The sequence below is a fragment of the Gossypium hirsutum genome, chromosome A01 (genome assembly GCF_007990345.1).
Source record: "Gossypium hirsutum isolate 1008001.06 chromosome A01, Gossypium_hirsutum_v2.1, whole genome shotgun sequence".
Classification (NCBI taxonomy): Eukaryota; Viridiplantae; Streptophyta; class Magnoliopsida; order Malvales; family Malvaceae; genus Gossypium; species Gossypium hirsutum.
Window position 1 is genome coordinate 70510769 of NC_053424.1, and position 27879 is coordinate 70538647.

General features: G+C 35.9%; 1 protein-coding gene across 2 annotated transcripts; it reads right to left on the reverse strand.

Annotated features, from left to right (window-relative positions):
* Positions 1–24269: 24269 nt before the first annotated feature.
* On the reverse strand, positions 24270–27805 carry LOC107918205 (serine/threonine protein phosphatase 2A 57 kDa regulatory subunit B' beta isoform). Of its 2 annotated transcripts, none has more exons than XM_016847746.2 (2): positions 26349–27805; positions 24270–24968 (listed from the first exon to the last, which is right to left on the reverse strand). In XM_016847746.2, the coding sequence occupies exons 1-2, from the start codon at positions 27456–27458 to the stop codon at positions 24645–24647; spliced, it is 1434 nt and encodes a 477-aa protein (XP_016703235.1). In that variant the 5' UTR covers positions 27459–27805; the 3' UTR covers positions 24270–24644. The 2 variants fall into 2 exon arrangements, with proteins under 2 accessions (XP_016703235.1, XP_040967903.1); XM_041111969.1 differs by having other exon boundaries at positions 24270–24998; positions 26349–27788.
* Positions 27806–27879: the final 74 nt, after the last annotated feature.

Below are 27879 nucleotides of genomic sequence, written 5' to 3' on the forward strand. Positions count from 1 at the left end.
GGCCAAATTGGAGTATTTTTTCCAGGGTGAGACCTTCAAAAATACTTTATCACCAATTTGATACTCAATATCTTTGCGTTTCAAATCTGCATATGATTTCTGATGATCCGATGCTGCTTTCAAACTATCACTAATCACTTTCACTTTTTCTTCAGCTTCTCTGATCAAATCAACCCCGTATATCTTATTTTTACTGAGTTCGGTCCAATACAATGGTGTGCGGCATTTACGACCGTATAAAGCCTCGTACGGTACCATATTGATACTTAATTGGAAGCTATTGTTATATGCGAATTCAATCAAAGGTAAATATCGTTCCCACGAACCACTGAACTCGAGAATGCAACATCTCAACATATCTTCAAGTATCTAAATAACTCGTTCAGATTGGCCATCTTTCTGGGGATGGAAAGCAGTGCTAAAATGTAACTTAGTACCCAACGCTTCATGCAATTTTCTCCAGAATCGGGATGTAAATCTGGGGTCTCTATCAGAAACAATAGAAGTAGGTACTCCATGTAGTTGAACAATTTGAGAAACATATAATTCTGCCAATCTATCAAGTGAAAAATCCGTACGAACAGGGATAAAATGAGCGGACTTTGTCAATCTATCAACAATAACCCAGATTGAGTCCTTCTTGCTCTGCGTCAATGGTAAACCAGACACAAAGTCCATCGTTACTCGATCCCATTTCCACTCAGGTATCATGATCGGCTGTAGTAATCCCGAAGGCACCTGATGCTCCGCTTTCACTTATTAACATATCAAACATTTAGAAACAAAGTCAGAAATGTGTCTTTTCATACCATGCCACCAATATTGTCTTTTTAGATCGTTGTACATTTTTGTACTACCAGGATGGACTGACATTCAGCTACAATGGGCCTCACTCAAAATCATCGAAGTAAGTTCTGAATTTCTCGGAACACATAGTCAACCTCTAAATCTTAAACAATCATTGTCATCAATTTGAAACTCTGAACCCGTATTAGAATTGCATTGATCTCGTTTAGCAACCAATTCATCATCAATTTTATGTGCTTCACAAATTTGCCATATTAACATTGGTTCTGCTTTTAATTTCGCTACTAGCACATCATCAGTGGAGATAGACAGATGTACATTCATTGCTCGAAGAGCAAATAGACATTTTAGACTTAGGGCATCAGCCACCACGTTTGCCTTACCTGGATGATAATCAATGACAATTTCATAATCCTTTAATAATTCAAGCCACCGTCGTTGTCTCAGATTCAAGTCTCTCTGAGTCATTAAATATTTTAGGCTTTTATGATCAGTATAAACATGACATTTCTCTCCAAACAGGTAATGACGCCAAATTTTAAGAGCAAACACAATCGCAGCTACCTCGATATCATGAGTTGGATAATTTTTCTCGTAAGGCTTTAGTTGTCTCGAAGCATACGCAACAACTCTACCCTCCTGCATCAACACACAACCCAAACCGTTCAAAGAGGCGTCACTATAGACTACGAACTCTTTACCAGACTCTGGTTGAACTAACACTGGAGCCTCTGTCAAAAGGGTCTTTAGCTGGTCGAAACTTGTCTGACACTTCTCTGACCACTCAAACTTGACATCTTTTCGGAGTGGTTTCGTCAACGGTGTTGCGATCATCGAGTAACCTTTAACGAATCGTCGATAGTACCCAGCGAGTCCCAAAAAGCTCCAAACTTCAGAAACATTCCTCGGAAGTTTCAAATCAAGAATAGCTGAAATTTTGTTCGGATCAACTCTAATACCCGAAACGGATACAACATGCCCCAGAAAGCTGACTTCCCTTAACCAGAATTCACATTTACTGAATTTTGCATACAACTGATTTCTTGCAAAATCTAAAGTACTAACCTCAAGTGTTCGGTGTGCTCGGACTTGTTATGAGAATAAATCAGAATATCATCTATGAACACCACCATAAATCGATCTAAATACTATCTAAATACCCAATTCATCAGATCCATGAAAACCGCTGGGGCATTAGTGAGCCCAAACAGCATCACTAAAAACTCATAGTGTCTATATCTCGTTCTGAAAGCAATCTTAGGAACGTCAGAATCTCTAACTCATAACTGATAATAGCCAGATCGTAAATCAATCTTCGAAAACACAGAAGCTCCTTTCAACTGGTCAAATAAGTCATCTATCTGCGGCAACGGATATTTATTCTTTATCGTCACCTTATTGAGCTGACGATAATCAATACACTTCGCATTGTTCCGTCTTTCTTTTTCACGAATAGTACTAGAGCACCCCAGGGTGAAAAGCTGGGTCGCGCAAAACCTCTGTCGGTCAACTCTTGCAATTGAGCTTTCAATTCTTTTAACTCAGTCGGTGCCATACGATACGGAGCAATCAAAATCGGTGTAGTACCCGAGACCAATTTTATGCCAAACTCTACTTCTCTAACAGGTGGCAATCCCGATAATTCTTCAGGAAACACTTTTGGGTACTCACAAACTACACGCATAGTCTCGAGCTCTCGTTTCGATACCTTGCTATCCAGAACATATGCAAGATAAGCTTCATAACCTTTTCTCACATATTTCTGAGCTAACACAGAAGATATCACTACCGATAACCCACTCAGATCACTAAACTCAACTCGAATCATTTCACCACTCGAACATCACAAGTCTATAGTCTTTCGCTTGCAATTTACCACAGCGTCATGTTCGGTTAACCAGTCCATTTCAAGAATAATATCGAATTCATAGAAGGGTAACAGCATCGGATCCGCCGGAAAGCAGAAATCTTTAATTATCAATGAACATCTCTTGCATACCTTATCAACTAACACATACCGACCTAAAGGGTTTGACACTCGTATCACCAACTCAGTAGACTCAATAGGTAGAGTCTTACTGGACGCTAATGTTTCACATATGTAAGAATAAGTCGAACCAGGATCAATTAAAGCAAGCACACTAGTACTATAGAGAGTGAATGTACCAATGATAACATCAGGGGAGGATGCCTCTTCTCGTGCACGGATGGCATAAACTCTGGTGGGGGAACGAGTCTCAGATCGAACAGCCCCATGTCAGAAGTCCCTCTCTAATTACCACTCCTGCCTCCTGTATTTCTTGGTGGTCTACCTCTAGTTGTTGCACCACTTGATCTCGTACCTTGCACTTTATTTTTCTCATCAGGTTCCGTGCAATCTCGAACGTAATGATCCCGCGAACCGCATCTATAACAGGTTTTGTTAATAGACTTACCCCAACATTCACCTACATGACATCTTCCATATTGTGGACATTCAGGTTTTTCTTGCCAATTGTTGCCAACACTAGCAACAGAAGTAGCTCGAGAGTCCATTGATGGTCGCTCCTTAATAGAAATTCCTACAGTCGTCTTTGATCTATTATATTAGTATTGTCTCTGAACTTCTTTGCAGCCGAGATAAAAATTTTATCCGCCGATCTTTTACGGAAGTCTCTAGTTTCAGATTCAGCTTTCTTTTTCTCCTTTCCAAGCTCTTCAGCCTTGCAAGCTCGTTCAACCAGTGTTACGAATTCTTTTATTTTTAGAATACCCACCAGTAGCTTTAAATATTCATTCAATCCCTCTTCAAATCTTTTACACATGGCAACTTCATCAGCTACACACTCCCGAGCATATCGACTGAGCCTTACAAACTCACGTTCATATTCGGATATTGTCAAACGACCTTGTTTAAGCTCCAAAAATTCTTTGCGCTTTTGATCAATGAATCGTTGACTGATATACTTTTTACGAAACTCCGTCTGAAAGAAGTCCCAAGTAACTCGTTCCTTCGGAACAATTGAAATCAAGGTTCTCCACCAATAGTAGGCCGAATCTTGTAATAAGGATATGGCACACTTTAGACACTCATCGGGTGTGCAAGATAGCTCATCAAAAACATGGATGGTATTATCAAGCCAAAACTCAGCCCTTTCAGCGTCATCAGTAGCTGTGGCTCGAATTTCCTCGGCCCCGTGCTTTCTAATCAAATAAACAGGAGGTTTACTCAGCCTCAAAGGATCAATAGTTGCTGGTATTATAGGTACCAGAGGAGGATTATTTAAATTCAGGAATTGTTGAGCAGCCGGGTTTGTTCGGGCATATTGTGCAACCCACTCATTCATCATGGTAAAGAAGGCTTGCTTATCCCCATCATCTTGATTACTCGCAGATGGTTGAGGTTCAACAGGCACTGTCCCTTGTGCGGGAGTAGGCGCTACACTCTCAACGTCATCCGCTAAGGCTCTCTCCGGAGTGGATTCCATTTACTAATCAAAACAACAATTTCAACCGTCAGAAGACATCACACTATCATATTCCAGCATTATGGCATGTATAGCTAGACTCGCACGTGCTACGGTAGTCCTAGGATCGACTAAACCGTAGCTCTGAGACCAATAAAAATGTAACACCCGAGTATCCGTGTCCATTATTGGAGTAGGGTCACACAAACCTAAATACTTCAATCATGTGTCTTACGCTACCTATCATTAACAAAACACTATCAAAGTCTTTGAATTATCAATTACAGCTTAAAATCACATCGAGCCATCATATTTAAACATAGCATATATATATATCATATTCAATGTTATCAATCCATGTATCTATCACATTCGATTATAAAACATTCACCTAAATATCACATTCGACTATAATAATAATAACATCACACAACTAAACCTTTTCTATTCATTTGGTGATTTTTCTCCTCTTAACCGAATACATATACATAATATATAACTCAATCATATCACAAATATGAACTTATAAGTCAAGTTAATTAACACTACGGGATTTATATCTAAATCATTATCAAAACCATACATAGGACTTTAGCCATATTCGCATGGCTTTATAGACATTGCTATCAAACAGCAAAACCTCCCAAAATATTATCCTATACATGCCACAATGTCTACTATAGTTTCAACAAAGGTACCAAAAAGGTTGTCAAAAGATACGATGACTTCGTGATGGTTCCAAGCTTTCCCCGACAAGATGATCTATACAAAACCAATAAACACCAAGTGAGTTATTAACTCAGTAAGTCCTAAGAAATTTAAATAATGTAATAATCAGATTATCTACAAAGTAAAATTTAATCCAATACTATTCGAATTCAACCATGACATCACAAGGAAATCTTATGTCACATACGTACCTTATGAAATTGGTATATACTTACCCGAATTCACTATGTACTCCTACACCAATTATTCACAAGTTTGAAATATCGTGGTAAATGTCATATACAGATTATTGACGTATATGTAAATGACATAAAATGTCCAATTATTTAAATAAAGCATAAATCAAACCGCTCCATCTATCAAACAAATCTCCAATCCATTTAGTATCATTTATCACTAATTTGTATCTTTGTTCAAATATATATATATACTAGTTGAGTCGATTACTTATCTCTTCTTTCTTTCTTCCCAAGCATTATATAATTAATACATAAAATTAGAATCCAATCCTATATCTAGTGTCCATGCACATTTCCTTTCTCCCAATTTAATGTTTAAATAAATTTTCCTTTGTACAAGTAGTGCCCCATAATCGATATCACACACTTAGTGCTCGATTTGAAAGTTTGCACACATAGTGCTCTTACTTATTCGCACACATAGTGCCATGTTTTCTCGCACACATAGTGCCGCATAGCCTTGCACACATAGTGTTGTATTTTCTTATCATAACTATCACATTATCATAGATAGATCAATATTTCCACACTCGATTCTCAAAAACTCATACATACTATGGTTTCTTATCCAACTTATTTTGTATCATTTACGTACAATGTTAAATGTAACTTAAATTACTTAAAGACTTACCTTTTTAGTCGGATGAACAACTCCGATCGGCTACTCAACCGCTTTCGCTTTCCCTTTTGCCGAATTTGTCTCCCTTTGATCTTAAGCTCCAACTCCAACTCCAACTAGCAAAAGAAGGTGCCGAATTGCCTTTGTGTAAATTTCCCTTTTCCTTTCCTTTTGTTTCGGTTTTGCAAGAAGAAGAAGATGAACACTCTCTTCCAATTTCTTCTTTTATTCGTCTTATTATTATTAATTCATTTTATTTAGAATATTTTAATCATTTGTCAACATAATATTATATTTAATTTAAACTTAGTGGAGGGACATCATTACTTGGTCGGCTACTTAATGCATATTGGGCATTTTGACATGCAAACCCAAGCTTTCGTACTTTGAAATTATTGGGTCCTTACATATTTACCTAACATATTTTCTAAGTTTCTCAACTAAGTCCTTTCAAGTGAAATTCACATTCATAAAACTAAATTTAAACATCAAATTTTCACACATGCACTATCACACAGAAGATATGCAAATAAAATTTTAAATAAGTTTTATGACTCGATTTTGTGGTCCCGAAACCATATTCCGACTAGGGTCAAATTAAGGCCGTCACAACTCTCCCCCGTCTCCGAGAAAGAATGATGGAATTTGGGTTGTAGTTTATAGTTTAACGAAATCAGCTCATTTTATTCCAATTCAGTCTGATTACTCACTTGATAAGTTAGCTGAATTATACATTTCTAATATCGTGATATTGCATGGTGTACCATCATCTATTATATTAGACGGAGATCCGAGATTCACATCACGATTTTGAAAGAAATTGCAAGATGCTCTGGGTACTAAATTGCACTTTAGTACTGCTTTTCATCTGTAAACGGACGGTCAATCTGAGCAAATTATTCAGATACCCGAGGATATGTTAAGATGTTGCATTCTTGAGTTTGAAGGTACGTGGGAACAATATCTACCTTTAATTGAATTCGCTTATAATAACAGTTTTCAGTCGAGTATTAAAATGACACCCTACGAAGCTTTATATGGTCGGAAATGCTGTACACCTTTGTATTGGACGGAGCTCAGCGAAAATAAGATTCATGGGGTTGATTTGATAAAAGAAACTGAGCAGAAAGTTAAAGTGATCCCGAGATAGTTTGAAAGCAGCTTTCGATCGTCAGAAATCTTATGCGAATTTGAAAAAGAAAAGATATTGAATTTGAGATCAGTGACAAAGTGTTTTTAAAGGTATCTTCATGGAAGAAAGTGCTTCGGTTCGATAGAAAACGCAAACTAAGTCTGAGGTTCATCGGGCCGTATGAGATTATCAAGCGTATTGGGTTGATACCTTATAGATTGTTGTTGCCACCAGAGTTAGAAAAGATTCATAATGTGTTTCACGTGTAAATGCTTCAATGATACAAATTCAATCATTCGCATGTGATTCCTTCGTCTGAAATAGAGATTTAGTCTTATATGACTTACAAAGAAAAGCTGATCCGTATTTTAGCTTGAGAGGTTAAAGAACTGCGAAATAAGAAAATTATGTTAGTTAAAGTGATGTGGCATCGACACGGTATCGAAGAGGCCACGTGGGAGCCTGAAGATGTTATGAGACAACAATATCCAAATCTGTTCAATGATAATTTTTTCAAGGACGAAAATCCCTAAGGGGGAGAATTGTAACAGTCCGATTTTGACCTTAGTTAGAATAGTGGTTTCGAGATCACATGTACGGGTCAAAAAAATATTTAAATATTATTCTCTGTGTTCATGATGTGCGAATTAGCACGTGTGAAAGTTTTGTTTGAAAAATTAATCGTTTGTGTATTTAATTTTGAAAAAGGACATAATCGCGTAAAATGTAAAAGCTTTCTGCTAGATGCTAAAAGTGCCTATTTGACTTCACTTTATAATTGAGAGGTTCTTATGTGGATATTATGCCATTCACTTTGATAATGGACATAAATGACCTTATTATATGTGTTTTTTTATGGTTTATTAAAAGGGTATTAAGGTTATTAACATATTAAACATATGATAAATAAAACATAACATAAAATAAAGCCATTGTCAACTTGTTTTACCGAAAAATCAAAGGAAAAATAAAAGATAAAAGCTTGCTAGGGTTCGGCTATGGTTTGGCTTGATTAAGGTATGAGTTTTGTTCGGTTTTTCATAATTTCTACATTTTTGTAATCGTTGCTTTGTATATTGTTGAACTGATGCCTCAATTTCTGATTTTGTTGATAAATTTGAAATGTGCCATGGATGGATTCATGACATTTTTGATGTTATATGTTGAAATATGAAAGCTTGATGTTGGATTTATATGTGTTGTCTTTATATATGTTGTCTTTGAATTTTTTATGAAATTGTGTAATTTGGGGTAAATTGTAAAAATGTCATTTTGAGGGACTAAAATGTGAAATAAATGAAATGTATGGACTTGTATGAGAGCTAGAAAAATTCAGCTAAGCTTGTGTACAAGCAAATTTCGTGTATTTTGTGATTTTGTGAATTAGGAACTAAAGTGTCGAAATGTGAAAATGTGAGGACTTGTTTGCAAAATGCCCTAATTGTGTGTGAATGGATTGGGTTGAATGATTTAGTGAATAAAAGGTGTAATTTTGAATACATATAGATCAAGAAAAGAAGAATTCAGACTTAAATCGAGGGAAGTCGAAGATTATAGAGTAGACGATCAAAGTCAACAATTCAAAGTACGAGGTAAGTTCGTACGTAAAACATGATATTATAAGTATATTTTGCTGTTTGATTATTCATAGATTATATATATATTTGGTTGGATGAATACGATGATAAACCAATGGTATTCAGCACTAAGTGTGCGATTTAAATTAGCTTCGGCTATATGAGGCACTAAGTGTGCGATACCGAAATGGTTTCGGTTAATTGAGATGGCACTAAGTGTGCGGAATTGTTAAAGCTTCAGTTAATATTTAAAACACTAAGTGTGCAGATGTTTAAAGCATTGGTGATCTTTAGAAAGTCTTAAAATATTCAAACAAGAAGGTGAGAGTGAAAAGGAATGAATACGAGAATGTTCAGGTAAGTATAATATCTATGTGGTTGATGGTAAAATGCATAAAAAGTTTATTGAATTGGTATAAACATAAGATTGGTGTCGGCATGGACTTGATGGATGAGTTGAGAATTTATAAGTACTTATGTGTTGATGTTTCATATTTTATATATTGTTGATATTTTTGGTACGAGCTTGCTAAGCTTTTGAAAGCTTACTTTGTGTGTGTTTGCATTGTTTTTAGATATTGAAGGTACTATGAGCTTGGGGATCATCAAGGATCATCACCACACTATCAAATCTCATTTTGGTATTTTTCAAAATGTATATTTTATAGTATGGCATGTATAGACTAGTAATTGTGGGATTATGTTTTGTGATGTATATATTTAGCCATATGATTTGGCTAGCTTATGTTTGAAACTATAGTTTGATAATAGTATATGATATGTGTTGATAATATGCAATTGTAGTATGTTTTATTTGGTTAAAAGAAATGGTAAATGTTGGTAAGTTTTGGAAATTTTTATTAGAGATTGAATGATGTATGGAAAGAAATGTTTTGATATGATCTTACCTTATGTTTGGCATGTATTGGTAAGGTTCATGATTATGTAAATGGTTGAAAATGTTATGGTATAAATGATGTGTGTTTTGGCATAAAAATTGGCTGTATTGGTTGTGTATATAGGCTTGTTTCTTTGCTTGTAGGCTGACCTAAATTGGGGTGGCAATTTGGCTATTCAAATGGCCTATTTTTGTCCTCACGGGCAGAGACACGGGTGTGTGTCTCAGCCATGTGCGATACACAGCTATGTTGCACGGTCGTGTATCCCCTGGGGTACCCTACAATTGTAAGTCAGGCTAAAGCATGGCCAAGGCACACTGGCGTGTGGTTAGCCATGTGGCCCGAGTCAGGCTCAACCACGGCCAAGGCACACAGGCGTATCTTGTAGCTGTGTGATCAAGTCAGTATGTATGCCCTGTTTCGCCATGGCTTAGACACACAGGTGTGTCTAAGGCCGTGTGAGGCACACGGGCGTGTGACCTTTTAAAAGTTGAAAATTTTTCTAAGTTCTGAAACTTCCTGATGTTATCGAATTAGTTTTGAATGTATGGTTTAGACCTTGTATGACTGTTTAAAGTTTGTGTTAAATTTGTATAATCTATATTTTGTTGAGTTGAGATAATTTTTGTTCTGTGGTTGTTCAAATCTGAGTTATGTGTCCGGTAATGCCTCTTAACCTATTCCGACGACGGTTACGGGTTAGGGGTGTTACAGTTAGTGTTCTTCAAGCCCGCACTCAACACAATTTGGGGTACAAGGATAGCGGAGAAGGTTGCTCAGTTGAAAGATAGGATCAACTTGAATCTGTCTCGCACAAAGCACATATACTTTCAGTAAAATTTTATTGCTATAAATATCATAAAATAGCTCGATTTTGAATATTTTTTAAACTTCTACTATAACTGTAAATCGTTTTCTTAACCGAATTTTTTTCAACATGATGATGGTGGGGGTTTAAGTCCACATGATGATAATGGTGGTAGTGGTAGTGAAAGTGTTGGTCCTAGTGCCAGTGCTAATTTTAGTGGTGGTGATAAGAGTAAAAGTAGGTCATTTAGTTCATATGGAAGATAATTTGGGTTTGGTACCACTTCTGGTCATTTCCGTAATAGGTCAAATTTTGAAGGAAATGTGTCTGCTGAACTGAGGAGAGATATAATTTAACGAAGAGATCAATCTAAAGGATATGGAAAAAAAACATACTTCTAAAGGCTCTTCATCTCATAGAAGATTAAGTTCTAGTGGAATTGGGTATAGTGATTCATCCACAAGTACTCAAGGTGCTAATTGAGAACTTTAGAAAACTTTGGGAAAACTTAGAAAAATTTTCATGAACAGGGTCACACGCCCGTGTGGGTAGGCTGTATGGTCACACACGCCCGTATGGCTTGGGACACGCCCGTGTAACTCTCTGTTTATGACATCATCATACAATTAGGGTCACATGGCCAAGTCACACGCCCATAAGGTAGACTGTGTGTCACACACAGTCTAAACAGATGCCCCTGTGCCTATCCGTGTGGACAACTTTGAGGCTATTTTCCAAGCCTTTTGTCACCCTCGATAACACATGCACACTTACACATCTCTATCACATAAATGAGCACTTACACATTCATAAATATGGCTCATACATAACAACATACTATCAATTTATACTTACTTAAGACTTCATGTTTTATTTAAACCAAGCTTACCAAATCACTTGCAATATGAAACATCAATCTAATTCCATTTCATACATTCATGCCTTAGTTGTTATTATGTCATTTACTCACATTACCATTATCAGGCATCCATGATCATATTCACAATTCATCTATGCCAAATGAATTTAACCACAACATGAGTGACCATAGCACATGTATGCATGTATGAATAGGATTACATCCCCATAACTAATATGGGTCATATCTCATGGCCATATACAAAATGAATCATCAAATCATTATAAGCCAATACATTTGGCTACATAAATATGACATATAACAAAAAAACCAAGTCCCTATACATAATAATATAACATTGCATTATTTACACACAAACATACGAATGGGTAGATTTCTGATCAATCAAAGCGACAACATGAGTATCATAGAGAGAAAAAGTACCCGTAATCACATCAGGAGATGAAGCCTCTTCGCGAGCGCGAATGGCATAAGTCATCTTAGGTGCCCTACCCTTGAGTCTCACAGTTGGATCCCTCAGTGCACTCTTAGTACTTGTTCTATTTCCTAGATTTCTCTGTGGTCTCCCTCTAGAAGTAGCATTGCCCGATCTTGCATTCTGAAATCTCTCCTTTTCAACCATCTTGGGGCAATCTCCAATGAAATGATCCTGGGAACCACACTTAAAACAAGTCCCATCATTAGCTCGGCACTCACCGAGGTGACGTCTACAAAAATGTGAGCACTCTGGTCTACTCGGTCGGGCATTACCAACACTAGCAATTGAAGTAGTCTAAGCTTTTGAAACCGAGTACTACTTACCCATATTTCTATTTGAGTACCCAACTGAAGCACTCGATCGAGTATTATACTCCCTCGGTTTCTTATATGAGGACTGCAATGACTTACTCATCTATCTCTTCTTTGAATCTCAAGACTCAAATTCAGCTTTTCTTTTCTCTTTAGCCAATTCCTCGGCCTTTCAAGCTCTCTCAGCCAATACAATAAACTCTTTTAATTCCAGGATGCCAACCAGCAATAGGATGTCTTCATTTAATCCATCCTCAAACCTCTTACACATGATGGCCTCAGTCGATACACACTCCCGAGCATACTTGCTAAGTCTCACAAACTCACGCTCATATTCCGTAACAGACATTCGGCCTTGTTTTAACTCAAGAAATTCCTTTCGCTTCTGATCAATAAACCTCTGACTCATGTACTTCTTATGAAACTCCTCTTGGAAAAATTCCTAATTAACTCTCTCTTTTGGTGCAACCGACACAAGGGTGTTCCACCACTGACAAGCCGAGTCTCTTAAGAGTGATACTACACACTTCATGCATCCCTCAGGTGTGCATGATAACTCATCAAATATCCTGATGGTATTCTTGAGCCAAAACTCCGCCCTTTCGGGATCATCATCTATACTAGCTCGAAATTCTTAAGCTCCTTGCATTCGAATTTTATCCACTGGAGGTCTATTCAGCCTCATAAAATCCATACCTTGAGGTGCTACAGGAACATGTTGAGGAATAGGTAGGGGTTAAGCATTCAGGTTCGTTCGAACAAACTCCATATACCAGGCATTCATTGTAATATCCTGAATTAAGGCTTAATTGAAATAGTGGTTTCGTGACCACAAATCTGAGATAGAAATAATTATTTTGATGATTATGATATGATTGCATGATTGTGTGAAATTTTCGTGATGAAATTCTATGCCTAAAGTGCTTAAATTGAAAGTAGGGACTAAATCGAATAAGTTGCAAAACTTGCATTCTAGAAGTTTTTAGTATGAAATTGTTTTGGAATATTAATGAGGAGGTCTTAAATAGCAATTTGACCAATTTTAAGTTCATGGAAAAAATTAGGACATGGAAGGAATTTTTGGAAAGTTTAGTAGTAAGGGTATTTGTTCATTTAGTTATTAAAATGAATTAAAAACAAAATTAAAAGCCAATTTTTGTCCATCTTCTACATTAGGCCGAAATTTAAAGGGTTCTCCATAGTTAGGGTTTGTTTCAAGCTTCCAAGCTCCATAGTAAGTGATTCCAAGCCCCGTTTTTAATGTTCTTTACGTTTTTGGAATCACAGTAGCTCGATTAAGCTTATGTTAGCAATAATTCAACCTAGGGTTTATATTTGGAAAAATACCCATAGGTGAAATTTGTGTATTTTGATGTTTTATGATAGAATATGGGGTTTTAAATTATGTTAGACAACTTGTGCTACTCGGTTTTGAGTGAAAACGAGTAAAAGGGTTTAATCGGCAAAAATACTTAATAGTCACAAGTATATGTTAGAGTAAGAATTTGATGTTGCCATAGAAGGGAAAAATGATCAGCATGTTATAAAACATAAGAATAAGGAATAAAGTTTAATTCCCGAGCCTAGGGGTAAAAGTGTAATTATGCAAAAGTTTAGGGGCAAAAGTGTAATTTTTCCAAAGTTTGTATTAAATGCTGTTTTGATGAATGTATGTATTAAATAAGATTAATTTGGCATTATAGATCAAGAGAAACGAGATTCAAGTCGCGATCGAGAAAAGAAAAGATTGTGGACTAAATTGCAAAATCTTTATATTTTGGTACCAAGGTAAGTTCATGTGTAAATAATGTAGCATAATTGTTATTTTTAAGTTATTGATGTTAATTATATGATATGCTGATTTTTATTATGAAATATATGCTTTGTGGTTATTTTCGAATAAAATGCAAATTATGTGTATTAATTGTTAAATATAAAGTACTACCGAGTATTGGTTTTGGTATTTTACGGAAGATGGCAAGGATATATGTTCGAGGAAAATCCCATTTGAACCTTAGGAATAGATTAGGATACAAGTGACATGTCACTAGGATGGTTGAGCATCCGAACTCGTTGAGTTGAGTCAGAGTTCACTTATGGATGCGAATGTTCGAACTCGTTGAGTTGAGTCCGAGGTCACTTATGGATGCGAATGCCTGAGCTCGTTGAGTTGAGTCCGAGTTCACTTAGGGGCGGGTTACATGATTTCTTGATTACATATGAGGCACTTATGTGCAAATTATCCGTGTATCCGAGTTGTATTCCGATGTGTTCAACGGGTGAAATTTCTAGTGAAATGGAAGAACACTTAAGATGCAAGCGACGTTTTGGTAAGTGTTGTGAAATGGACACTTTGGACAGGTATGTTCTTAACCCTCGGGTTGAAAATAGATACAACAATAATAAGGTGGTAAGATGATGAATGATGTTTAGAAATGTGATATATGTTTTGGTGATACCATGCTAAAGTTGTTTGGTATATTTGTATTGTTATGTTACTTGTTATTTACATATGAACTTACTAAGCATTTATGCTTACTCCCTCCTCTTTATTTACTGTAGTTTTGAACAAGCCAGCTCGAGAATTGGGACAGGTCAAAGGTTCGTTCACACTATCTAAAGGACTTTCATCTGGGTAAATGGCTTGTAAAACTTAAGTATGGCATGTATAGCAATATACCTATTTTGTGTAAATAATTTTATGATATGGCCATGTTTGGTTGAGAAAATGTTTGATATTGATAAGTCATGGTGATGGCTAATTTAGATCATGTTTGATATTATGGAAGTTTAATAGGTTATCTAGTTCATAAAAATTCATGGAAAGATGAAACTTGCCTTAAAACAGAATATTGCTGCAGCAATGACATGAATTTGAAAAATCACTAAAAATAGTATAAATAAAAATAAATGATGAGTAAGTTATTAAATTGAAGCTTAATGAGTCTGTTTTCATGTGGATTGAACAAAATAGGCATATAAATTATATTTTATGAGATATTTGAAACCTTGTGAAATAGGGCCAGAGTGATTTCTGGATCCCCTGTTCTGACTTTAAAAATTCATAATAAATTGTAAAAAATTAATTATAAGTTTTTCTTTATATTTAAAGATTCCTTATTGAGTCTAGTTTTAATAGAAACAAACCTCATAGTCATTGAAATTCTGTATAGAGATATATCTGATTCGTAATACACAGAGGTTAGAGCAGTCGAACCCTAAAACAGGGGAGACTTTAACTAATAAACTGTACTGATTGGCCCAACCAAAAATTCTAGAAAAAAATTAGTAAATAGATATATGAGTCTAGATTTAGGGAAAATTTATGGATCTTTATTTCGAATTTAGTAACTCGAGATATGATTTTTCTTATAACTGTGATGCGGGTAACTAGAAAGCTGTGAATGTAGAAACAAATGATTTGAAGTTCTTAATTTGATAAATTATGTTCGGTAACCCCTCAAGCTCGACTCCGTCGACAGTTTCGGCCGTGGGGGCGTTACATTTGGTGGTATCAGAACAGGTTTAGTTGGTTCTCGGACTACGTGTTGTATGTACGGATTTTGCTATACATGTCATATGTATGAATTGTGATAGTGTGACGACTTCTTACCTTTTTAAATGATTTTTATATAGTAAATGGATCCCGATCCAGCTGTGGCGGATGAAGTAGAGAGTAATGCGCCAGCTCCGGCTGAAGGGGCAGTGCCGACTGAAAACCCACCTCCTACTGTTGGTTAGGGAGGAGGAGAAAGGGATCGGGAAGCCTTTCTCCAAATGATGAGTGCATGGTACACTGAGTTCGTTCGTACGAACCCAAATGTACGACCTCCCCCACCTCCCCCAATTCCTCAACCTATGCCTCCGATGCCTCAGGGAGTGGATATGATAAAATTTCACAGAACCCCCGTTGACAGAATTCGTAAACAAGGGGCTGAAGAATTTAGAGCAAATATTGATGATGATTCAGAGAAAGTAGAATTCTAGCTTGAAAATTCTATCCGGGTATTTGATGAATTATCTTGTACACCTGAAGATTGTTTGAAATGTGCTACATCTTTGTTGAGAGATTCAGCCTATTATTGGTGGAAGACTTTGATTTCGATGGTACCAAAAGAGAGGGTAACTTGGGAATTCTTTCAAGAAGAGTTTCGGAAGAAATATATTAGTGGAAGATTTATTGATCAGAAATGTAAAGAGTTTCTTGAGCTGAAGCAAGGTAATATGACAGTCTCAGAATATGAAAGAGAGTTTGTTCGATTGAGTAAGTATGCCAGGGAATATGTTCCTACAGAAGCCAAGATGTGCCGACGATTTGAAGACGGGCTTAACAAAGACATTAAGGTATTTGTTGGGATCCTTGAACTAAAAGAAATGGTGGTACTTGTCGATCGAGCTTGCAAGGCTGAAGAATTACTGAAGGAAAAGAAAAAGGTAGAATCTGAAACACGAAATTGGAAGAAAAGACCAATGAGTAATGCACCCTCACAGCAAATCGGAAAGTCAAGAAATATGAATCCTCGTTCCCAAGTTTCAGCTGGGCAATCATATGGAAATTTTAAGAAGCGAAATGTGGGTCCTAAATCTCAGACTACTTCTGCGGCTAGTATGGGAAATACGAGATTTGTTAAACCCGAGTGCCAGCGGTGTGGTAGAAATCATTTTGGTCCGTGAAGAGCAAATGAATCTCCGGATCATTTTATTAGAGACTGTCCAGAGAGAGCTGAGAAAGAAAAAATTAAAAATGTAAAAGCTAGTGGTGCAGACTCGAGGGGAAGGTATCCGAGAAAAGCTGGAAGTGAAACAAGCAGTAAGAATGTAGCCAGAGATGCAACAGTTAGATCTGAAGGAAGAGCCCCGGCTAGAACTTATGCTATTAAAGCGCGTGAAGATGCTTCCTCACCCGATGTGATTACCGGTACATTTTCTCTTTATGATACTAATGTTATTGCTTTGATTGATCTCGGTTCTACTCATTCATATGTATGCATGAAACTGGTGTCTAGTATGAATATACCTGTTGAGAAGACAGAATTTATGATTAGAGTGTCGAATCCACTAGGCAAATGTGTGATAGTTGATAAGCAAGAAATGCCCTTTAATGATTCGGGGTCATTACTTTCCGGCCGACTTGATGTTGTTGTCGTTTGATGAATTTGATGTTATTTTGGGTATGGATTGGTTGACATTGCATGATGCTATAGTAAATTACAAAGAAAAGGTTATAGAATTAAAATGTGAAAGTGGTGAAATCTTGCGGGTTGAACCAGACAAATCAGAGGCAATATCTAGTATGATTTCTTCGATGTCGGCTCAGAGATATTTGAGAAAGGGTTATGAAGCTTATTTGGCGTATGTAATTAATACAAAAGAAGTTGAAAAGAAAGTTGAATCAGTGTCGGTTGTGTGTGAATTTGCGGATGTATTTTCAGAAGAATTGCCAGGTTTGCCTCCAGTTAGGGAAGTAGAATTTGGTATAGATTTGATACCGAGAATAGCTCCAATCTCGATTGCTCCATATAGAAGGTACCAACAGAGTTGAAAGAATTAAAGTCACAGTTGCAAGAGTTGACTGATAAAGGCTTTGTGAGACCAAGTTTTTCACCTTGGGATGCTCCCGTGTTATTTGTGAAAAAGAAGGATGGTTCTATGAGATTATGTGTTGATTATCAGCAGTTAAACAAGGTGACAATCAAAAACAAGTATCCATTGCCGAGAATTGATGATTTGTTTGATCAGCTAAAAGGAGCGACATGGTTTACAAAGATTGACTTAAGATCTGGGTATTATCAGCTGCGAATGAAAGAGTCAGATGTGCCTAAAACTGCTTTTAGAACAAGGTGCGGTCATTATGAATTTTTAGTTATGCCATTCGGGTTGACAAATGCTCCTGCTGTGTTTATGGACTTAATGAATCGTATATTTCGGCCATACCTGGACAGATTTGTTGTGGTGTTTATAGATGATATTTTAATTTATTCAAAAGATGAGACAGAGCATGCTGAGCATTTGAGGATAATTTTGCAAACTTTGAGAGATAAGCAGCTGTATGCTAAGTTTAGTAAAAGTGAATTTTAGCTCCGGGAAGTTGGATTTTTGGGTCATATTGTTTCAGGTGATGGTATACGGGTTGATCCTAGTAAAATTTCAGCCATTGTTGATTGGAAACCACTGAAAAATGTAACTGAAGTTAGGAGTTTCTTGGGGCTAGCTGGGTATTATCGGGGGTTTGTAAATGGATTTTCTATAATTGCTGCTCCTATGACTAGACTATTCTGAAAGGATGTTAAATTTGAATGGACGGAAGAATGTCAACAGAGTTTCGAAGAATTGAAAAAGTTATTAACTGAAGCACCAGTGTTGATACAACCCGAATCAGGTAAAGAATTTGTGGTGTATAGTGATGCTTCTCTAAATGGTTTGGGGTGTGTACTCATGCAAGAAGGAAAAGTGGTGGCTTATGCTTCGAGACAATTAAAACCTCATGAGAGGAATTATCCTACTCACGATTTGGAATTGGCTGCGGTGGTGTTTGCTTTGAAGATTTGGCGACATTATTTGTATGGTGAAAAGTGCCGAGTATATACCGATCACAAAAGTCTTAAATACTTGATGTCACAAAAAGACTCGAATTTGAGACATGCTCAGATGTTGCGTATTGGAATTTCAAGATAGTTGGGAAAGGTACTTACCATTGGTAGAATTTGCTTATAATAATAGTTATCAGACGAGTTTGAAGATGGCACCTTATGAAGCATTATATGGTCGTAAATTTCGGACGCCATTGTATTGGACTGAACTCAAGGAAAATCAGATTTATGGAGTTGATTTAATAAAAGAAACTGAAGAAAAGGTGAAAGTGATTCGAGATTGTTTAAAAGCTGCTTCAGATAGACAGAAATCTTATGCGGATTTGAAATGAAAAGAAATGGAGTTTCAAGTTGGTGATAAGGTATTTTTGAAAGTGTCTCCATGGAAGAAAGTCTTTAGATTTGGACGAAAGGGCAAATTAAGTCCGCGTTTTATTGGACCGTATGAAATAATTGAAAAAGTTGGACCGGTAGCATATCGGCTAGCGCTACCACCTGAATTAGAGAAGATTCATGATGTGTTTCACGTATCTATGTTACGTCGGTATCGTTCAGATCCTTCACATATAATTTCACCGACAGAAGTTGAACTACGACCGGATATGACTTATGAAGAAGAACTGATTAAGATTTTAGCTCGAGAAGTCAAACAACTAAGAAATAAAAGTGTTGCACTTGTGAACGTGTTGTGGCAAAAGCATGGGGTAGAAGAGACTACATGGAAACCTGAAGAAACTATGAGAAACCAATATCCACACCTATTTACCGGTAAGATTTTCGAGGACGAAAATCCTTAAAAGGGGGGGAGAGTTGTAATATCCTGAATTAGGGCTTAATCGAAATAGTGGTTTCGTGACCACAAATCCGAGATAGAAATAATTATTTTATAATTATTTTGATGATTATGATATGATTGCATGATTGTGTGAAATTTTCGTGATGAAATTCTATGCCTAAAGTGCTTAAATTGAAAGTAGGGACTAAATCGAATAAGTTGCAAAACTTGCATTCTAGAAGTTTTTAGTATGAAATTGTTTTGGAATATTAATGAGGAGGTCTTAAATAGCAATTTGACCAATTTTAAGTTCATGGACAAAATTAGGACATAGAAGGAATTTTTAGAAAGTTTAGTAGTAAGGGTATTTTGGTCATTCAGTTATTAAAATGAATTAAAAACAAAATTAAAAGCCAATTTTTGTCCATCTTCTTCATTAGGCCTAAATTTCAAGGGTTCTCCATAGTTAGGGTTTGTTTCAAGCTTCCAAGCTCTATAGTAAGTGATTCCAAGCCCCGTTTTTAATGTTCTTTACGTTTTTGGAATCACAGTAGCTCGATTAAGCTTATGTTAGCAATAATTCAACCTAGGGTTTATATTTGAAAAAATACCCATAGGTGAAATTTGTGTATTTTGATGTTTTATGATAGAATATGGGGTTTTAAATTATGTTAGACAACTTGTGCTACTCGGTTTTGAGTGAAAACGAGTAAAAGGGTTTAATCGGCAAAAATACTTAATAGTCACAAGTATATGTTAGAGTAAGAATTTGATGTTGCCATAGAAGGGAAAAATGATCAGCATGTTATAAAACATAAGAATAAGGAATAAAGTTTAATTCCCGATCCTAGGGGAAAAAGTGTAATTATGCAAAAGTTTAGGGGCAAAAGTGTAATTTTTCCAAAGTTCGTATTAAATGTTGTTTTGATGAATGTATGTATTAAATAAGATTAATTTGTCATTATAGATCAAGAGAAACGAGATTCAAGTCGCGATCGAGGAAAAGAAAAGATTGTGGACTAAATTGTAAAATCTTTATATTTTGGTACCAAGGTAAGTTCATGTGTAAATAATGTAGCATAATTGTTATTTTTAAGTTATTGATGTTAATTATATGATATGCTGATTTTTATTATGAAATATATGCTTTGTGGTTATTTTCGAATAAAATGCAAATTATGTGTATTAATTGTTAAATATAAAGTACTACCGAGTATTGGTTTTGGTATTTTACGGAAGATGGCAAGGATATGTGTTCGAGGAAAATCCCGTTTGAACCTTAGGAATAGATTAGGATACAAGTGACATGTCACTAGGATGGTTGAGCATCCGAACTCGTTGAGTTGAGTCCGAGTTCACTTATGGATGCGAATGTCCGAACTCGTTGAGTTGAGTCCGAGTTCGTGAAATGTAACTAGGCATCCGAACTCGTTGAGTTGAGTCTTAGTTCACTTATGGATGCGAACGCCCGAGCTCATTGAGTTGAGTCCGAGTTCACTTAGGGGCAGGTTACATGATTTCTTGATTACATATGAGGCACTTATGTGCAAATTATCCGTGTATCCGAGTTGTATTCTGATGTGTTCAACGGGTGAAATTTCTAGTGAAATGGAAGAACACTTAAGATGCAAGCGACGTTTTGGTAAGTGTTGTGAAATGGACACTTTGGACAGGTATGTTCTTAACCCTCGGGTTGAAAATAGATACAACAATAATAAGGTGGTAAGATGATGAATGATGTTTAGAAATGTGATATATGTTTTGGTGATACCATGCTAAAGTTGTTTGGTATATTTGTATTGTTATGTTACTTGTTATTTACATATGAACTTACTAAGCATTTATGCTTACTCCCTCCTCTTTATTTACTGTAGTTTTGAACAAGCTAGCTCGGGAATCGGGACGGGTCGAAGGTTCGTTTACACTATCAAAGGACTTTTCATCTAGGTAAATGGCTTGTAAAACTTAAGTATGGCATGTATAGCAATATACCTATTTTGTGTAAATAATTTTATGATATGGCCATGTTTGGTTGAGAAAATGTTTGATATTGATAAGTCATGGTGATGGCTAATTTAGATCATGTTTGATATTATGGAAGTTTAATAGGTTATCTAGTTCATAAAAATTCATGGAAAGATGAAACTTGCCTTAAAACAGAATATTGCTGCAGCAATGACATGAATTTAAAAAATCACTAAAAATAGTATAAATGGAACTAAATTATGATTAAGTTATGAAATTTAAGCTTAATGAGTCTATTTTCATGTGGATTGAACAAAACAGGCATATAAATTATATTTTATGAGATATTTGAAACCTTGTGAAACAGGGCCAGAGTGATTTCTGGATCCCCTGTTCTGACTTTAAAAATTCATAATAAATTTTAAAAAATTAATTATAATTTTTTATTTATATGTACAGATTCCTTATTGAGTATAGTGTTAAGAGAAAGAAACCTCATAGTCATTGAAATTCTGTATAGAGAGATATCTTATTCGTAATACACAGAGGTCAGAGAAGTCGAACCCTGAAACAGGGGAGACTTTAACTAATAAAATGTACTAATTGGCCCAACCAAAAATTATAGAAACAAATTAGTAAATAGATATATGAGTCTAGATTTAGGGAAAATTTACGGATCTTTATTTCGGATTTATTAACTTGAGATATGATTTTTCTTGTAACTGTGACGCGGGTAGCTAGAAAGCTGAGAATGTAGAAACAAATGATTTGAAGTTCTTAATTTGATAAATTATGTTCGGTAACCCCTCAAGCTCGACTCCGTCGACGATTTCGGGCGTGGGGGCGTTACATTCATCATATGGATAAAGGCTTCCCTAGCCTCATCTCCTCCTCCCTGAGTCACGGTCACGGGTCTACTCTCAACTGGCGCTCCCCCTTGAACGGGAGCCGGCGCATTACTTTCTACATGATCAGCTTTAGCTTGATTGGGATCCATTACCAAAGGATTAGTTTGATAGTGTGAATTGAGCTCCAACGTCCTTCAATCCCTAAGCTAGCTTGGCGATACTCCGGTACTCAAAATGTGGCTACTATTATTTAGTCCACAACCTTGTTCTTCCCTCGATTTAGGTCCGGACTCCATTTTTCTTGATAATCAAGCTTGAAAGTTGAAGAAAAACCCTAGCTATGGCTCTTCAAATTTTCGGCACACATTTGAAGAAGATGAACACAATTTTGACTTATTTTTCCCTTTTTATTCTTTTATTAACCAAATGACAAAAATGCCCTTAAGGCCTTTCTTTCAAATTTTTCCTATTTATGCCCATTTTTGTCCATAATTATAGAAATTGGGCACATTACTATTTAAGGACCTCTAATTAATAATCCATGGCAATTTCATGCTTAAAGCTTCTAGAACTCACATTTTGCAACTTTTGCAATTTAGTCCTAAATGTCAAATTGGACACTTTATCAATAGATTTATTCATGAAACTTTCACACAAGCATGCAATCATATCATAGACCTCATAAGAATCATAAAATAATTATTTCTACTTCAGATTTATGGTCTCGAAACTACAGTTCCGACTAGGCCCTAATTCAGGATGTTATAGTGAAAATGAGTTGTACCACTATATGCAAAGTATGGATTTTTTTTTAATTACGGTATTTTAAAATTTTTCAAATTTATTACAAATGATGAATGTTTGACATTGAATATGGATTTCCTATGTTAGTTGCTAATAGTTAATACATCATTTTTAAATACTCATAACTAAACATATTTTAATGATACAAATATTTTACTATAATGATAAAAAATTGTATTCTCGTATAAATAAAAATTTATAAGTGTTCACAAATCATTCTAAAAATGATTTTTTTATAATTATAATTGTTACATTTTACAATAAAATGTGCGATATTAAAAAAAAATCACAATTGCAATACCAAAAATGATAATTACAGCATCCATTATACCCGTAAATGCAATGAACACTATGCGATGGAAAAACACCGACCCTCCTTGGATTGTACAGCATGGGTGGGAGAAAGTTATCATTGAATCCAACAATAAAACCATCATAATAGTTTGGCACTAAGGGACTTTCATTCTAGGAAACCTTTGCCATTTGCAAATCAGCAGCTGATTGACTTGCTAGTAGAACGAGGAAAGGTTGCCACCGTGAGAAATTTGTAATGAATTTTAGGAAATGAAGTGGAGTGAATTATGAAATAAATGAATTTGAATACTTTAAAAAGAAAGTTAAATATCCCACCAATTCCCATACAAATTTGATTATTTTTTCATTTTAAAAGTTCTCAATACCCTAAATATATATTTAATAAATTTTACATATTATCAAATAAATTTGTTATCAACAAGTGATTACAACAAGTGAAAGTAGATTTATTCTCAAAGTATTTGGATAAAGTTCAAATTCTAGAATCAAAATCGTTAAAAAAAATTTACTTAATACCACTATGATACGCAAAATTAAGTTCAAATCGTAAAACATGTGAAGCTACTTGTAATTAAAATTTCTTTTACTAAATTCATACTAATTTACTGCAAAAAAAATTATTTGATTACATGGATGTAACGGTGACAAACTTTGATGAAAAGTAATAATCAAACTAAAGTTTTTAATTTGAGAAAAGCAAAAACTAAATTAACCTCTTTTTACCTATAAACAAATGCGACAAAGGCCCAAAACATACATAAGGCATGTTGATATGCATATGCCCGGATTGAGTAATTTGATCGAACCTTTAGTCGTACAAGAATAAACCCTGTCTGTTTGATACAATACTTAAAACTACTCAAAGTCTCTTCCCAACTTATAAATAGGAAAAAACTACTCAAAGTCCCTCCCCAACTAATAAATAAAAAGATAATACCTTTAAACACACTTAAACCCACATTACTCATTCTTGTATTTATATTTTGATTGTCATGTACTTGTTACACTTAAAAAAACAAAGAAAAATACAAGTAGTGGTATCAATAATTCCAAACTAAAAAAATCTAATACTTTTTTTCCCTCCTTTTAAGGATGTGAGTTGGACGAACAAATAAGCTTGACAAAAAATACAAGTTTGTTCCTCAGAGATAATTGTAGCATGTTTACTACCCAATTCCATACATTTTAAATTACATTAATCGCTGCTCTTTCTCAGGTATCTTCAATGATCATATTGAGACCCCCAAAACCAAAAATGAAAAGAAATAAGAATTCCACTCCGATTCATCAGCTTGACTGTAACCATATCGTCTTGCGCTGTCGCATCCGCCAGTTTTTTCCATGTCATTTCTCGATGCTCTTCCACCTCTTGGGCTCTGGCCTCTCTCTCTTCAAATTGTCTCTGACAATCCGATTCATTGGCTAGACTGTAACCATATTGTCTTCCCCTCTATGCGCTGCTGCATCCACCAGTTTTTTCCATGTCATTTCTCGTTGCTCTTCCACCTCTTGGGCTCTGGCCTCTTTCTCTTCAAATTGTCTATGACAATCATCAAATAACTCAGCGTCCATTTCCATGAACATCTTTTTCACATTCGCAGTCAACCCATGAATTGCTTGGTTCCAATGACTTCGGATGTTCTTCTCCAATGCCTCGAAGATGATAGGTAATATCGCCTGCCGATTTTGGGCAATTAAGCTCACGATGTGCTCATTATTCCACAAGAAGAGGGCCCTTTCGGCAACCTACAGTACAAATGGTCTTTAGGAAGAATTCTGAAGAAAAGCAAACAGTCAACAATTTTGCAGCAACCTATTCCCTCCAACAAATACAAATTGTTACCAGCACAGTAGAAACCTTACTAATAAAAAGTAAATACCCAAGAACTCCAAATGTTCCATTATATCCACCTTTGCAAAATGTAATCCACTGAGTGTGAAACTTAGCTAAGACAAGAACCTATTAAGCACTATTCAACCAATGGCATTTAAGGGAAAATGCCAAAAAAAGGTCTAAAGTAAAAGAAAAAAAGAAGTAAAAAGATATAGGAGATAAAACAATAAACGCATAATCACCAAACTGAATATTCAAATTACAATGTGTAGAATCTACAGGAAAGAAGGGTTGTAAAGCAATCTATGAAACCAAGCAGGAAACCAGTAAATGAACTTGAAACGAACATTATTAAAGAAACTGTTATTCAAATTTTGGTTTAAATGAAGTCAATGTGAGCATCTATGACAGAAAAATGGAATGCAAGAACTTCCAAATCAACCACAAGTTGACGTTGGGACCAACATATATTTGTTCATAAAATCTAATATTAACTGTTCATTGTGAAATCTCGAAGTCACAGTGCTTGGCAATAAAAACATTATCTACAGATAGAAGCTAGTAGAAAAACCAATGATGCAAGACATTATATAATACAAGAGCAGCTTTTCTTTTTAACCTCCTTTTGACCGAACCTCAGACAACAGAAAACCATGACAAAGAAATTGAAAAAGAACAGGTAGGCTACACCATGGGAGAGAACTTAAACTAGTACCTTCCTATCGGACGATGAACAGAAAGGGAGAAGCCACTGGAACATAAAGTAGAAATGTCTAAGGTTCGAAACATATAGCTCTGACTTCTTAATTTTTCTTCAAGTTACCCCTGTCCAACATCATGCCTGATACAGTTTTTTTTTTTTTTTTTTGACTGCATGTCCAATACAGTTTTGAACACTCCAAATACATGGAAAAGCTTTAAAATTTTGAAGAAACCTGTGTTGGATTCATACTCATATCTGACACTTGTACTTGAGTCCAAGTAACATAGTTCAAAACCATGCAAAATCCATCACAAATTTCCAAAAACATATCAGAAATGAGTATCACAATGCAGCGCTTTCCTAGAGTGCCAAGAATCCCATTCCAGATTCAGAATAGTAAGAACTAACATGAAAAGTTAAAGGAGAAATATCACAAGCTGATAACAACTGAGCATCAAAATCATTGTTAACCCAATTCTAGCAACAAATCCACATTCCACAACTACGAAAATAATGGACGAAAACTCAAACAACTGGAATTCTTTAAACCCAAAATGACATAGTGAAAAGAGAGTCCCTTATATATTACCTGAAAATGAGGGCTATTGAGACAACGAGCAATCTGTCTGAAAAGAGGAACCACACATCGTTGGAACTCAGCAGACTGCGTTGCTTCAAGTACTTCTTCAAGTTCTCCAAGGAAGAGAAGTTCCTTTTGACAATTAGTCAAAGGCCAATACTTCAACAACCCTCTTATAACCGTGTCAGCCAGCTTATAATCCTTCTCAACAAACTGAATAATACAAAAAGACAACTGCTGGTGATACGCTCCCACAGGTTTCGGCTTATGCAAAGGGATCAATGCTCTCACAAGGAACAACTTATGTTCCTCTTTCATGGGCAAAGCGAAGCCATTGATAATACTTCCCAGAATCTCCAAAAGCTCCCCAATCCCGCTATGCCTCTCTGTTTCGTATATAAACCTATAGAAAATATTATTTATGGCTTTCCTAATAAACGGACGATGAACCATGAATTTACCATAAATCCTATGGAGAATTGTTTTTAAAAACTCTCTTTCCCTGTGATCCTCCGAATCAAACAAATCAAGCAGCTTCAAAACGAACGAATGATCAATGAATCTCTTTGCAACCTTAGTGTCCGTATCCGAAGATACGACATATCTCAAAAGAAGCCCGTAAACAATCTGTAAATGCGGCCATGAGGGTTCCAAATACCCTTCATCTTCTCCAGGATCCGTCGCTTCTTGGCCCGTGTTCTCGTGAGACGCCGGAGGGAGGCACCGGAAAATGTTGACTCCAATCATTTTAATCATATCTTCTTGACACCTCTCCATGATTTTGCCTGAACCGGATTGAATGATATCAACTAGTTCCAGCAGTGTTTGCCGCTTGATTTCTTTTTCTCGGGCCGATTTCAAGGTATCGGAGAAATCGAATTGAAAGCAACAAATCTGTAATTTTCTCATGAACAAATTCTGCCTATCAGAAACGGGGACGTCGCGGAATAACGGCAACGGTTCCACAGTAGCCATCGGTGGTGGAGCCATAGGGACGTCGGAATTTCGGGATGGAGCGGCGACGGCATTGGAGTTTGGACCCGACCCGTATAAAGATGCATCCGTTGAATCAGATTTGGAATGCTTCCGCTGTCCTCCTTTGATAATTTTCTTAAACATTTTGGAAACCTAATGAAGATTATGTTGACTAATCGCGCTAGGGTTAAGCAAAGGTTTCAATGGAAGAAAGAAAATCCAATAATGGATCTGAAAGATTTTAAATTATGGGAAGAGAATGGGGGATTTTCATCAGTCTTTTGTTCCCCAAATGATCGGATTTTAGCAACGTTGATTGACCGTGAATTTGGAGAGAGACATCGGAAAAAAAGATCGCCGGAATGTGATCAACTGATATGACGGTTGTGCTGTTCCGGCGACCATTCGGACGGCCTCAATTTAATGAAAACAAAAAATACAAGGGAGAGTAACGAAAGTGGAGGGTAATTAAGGGAAAGAATTTTTTTAATGAAAATAATAATATAAATGCCTTCTAAATAGTTGGGTATTGCATCATTAGTTACTGTAATAAAATTTTATTTTT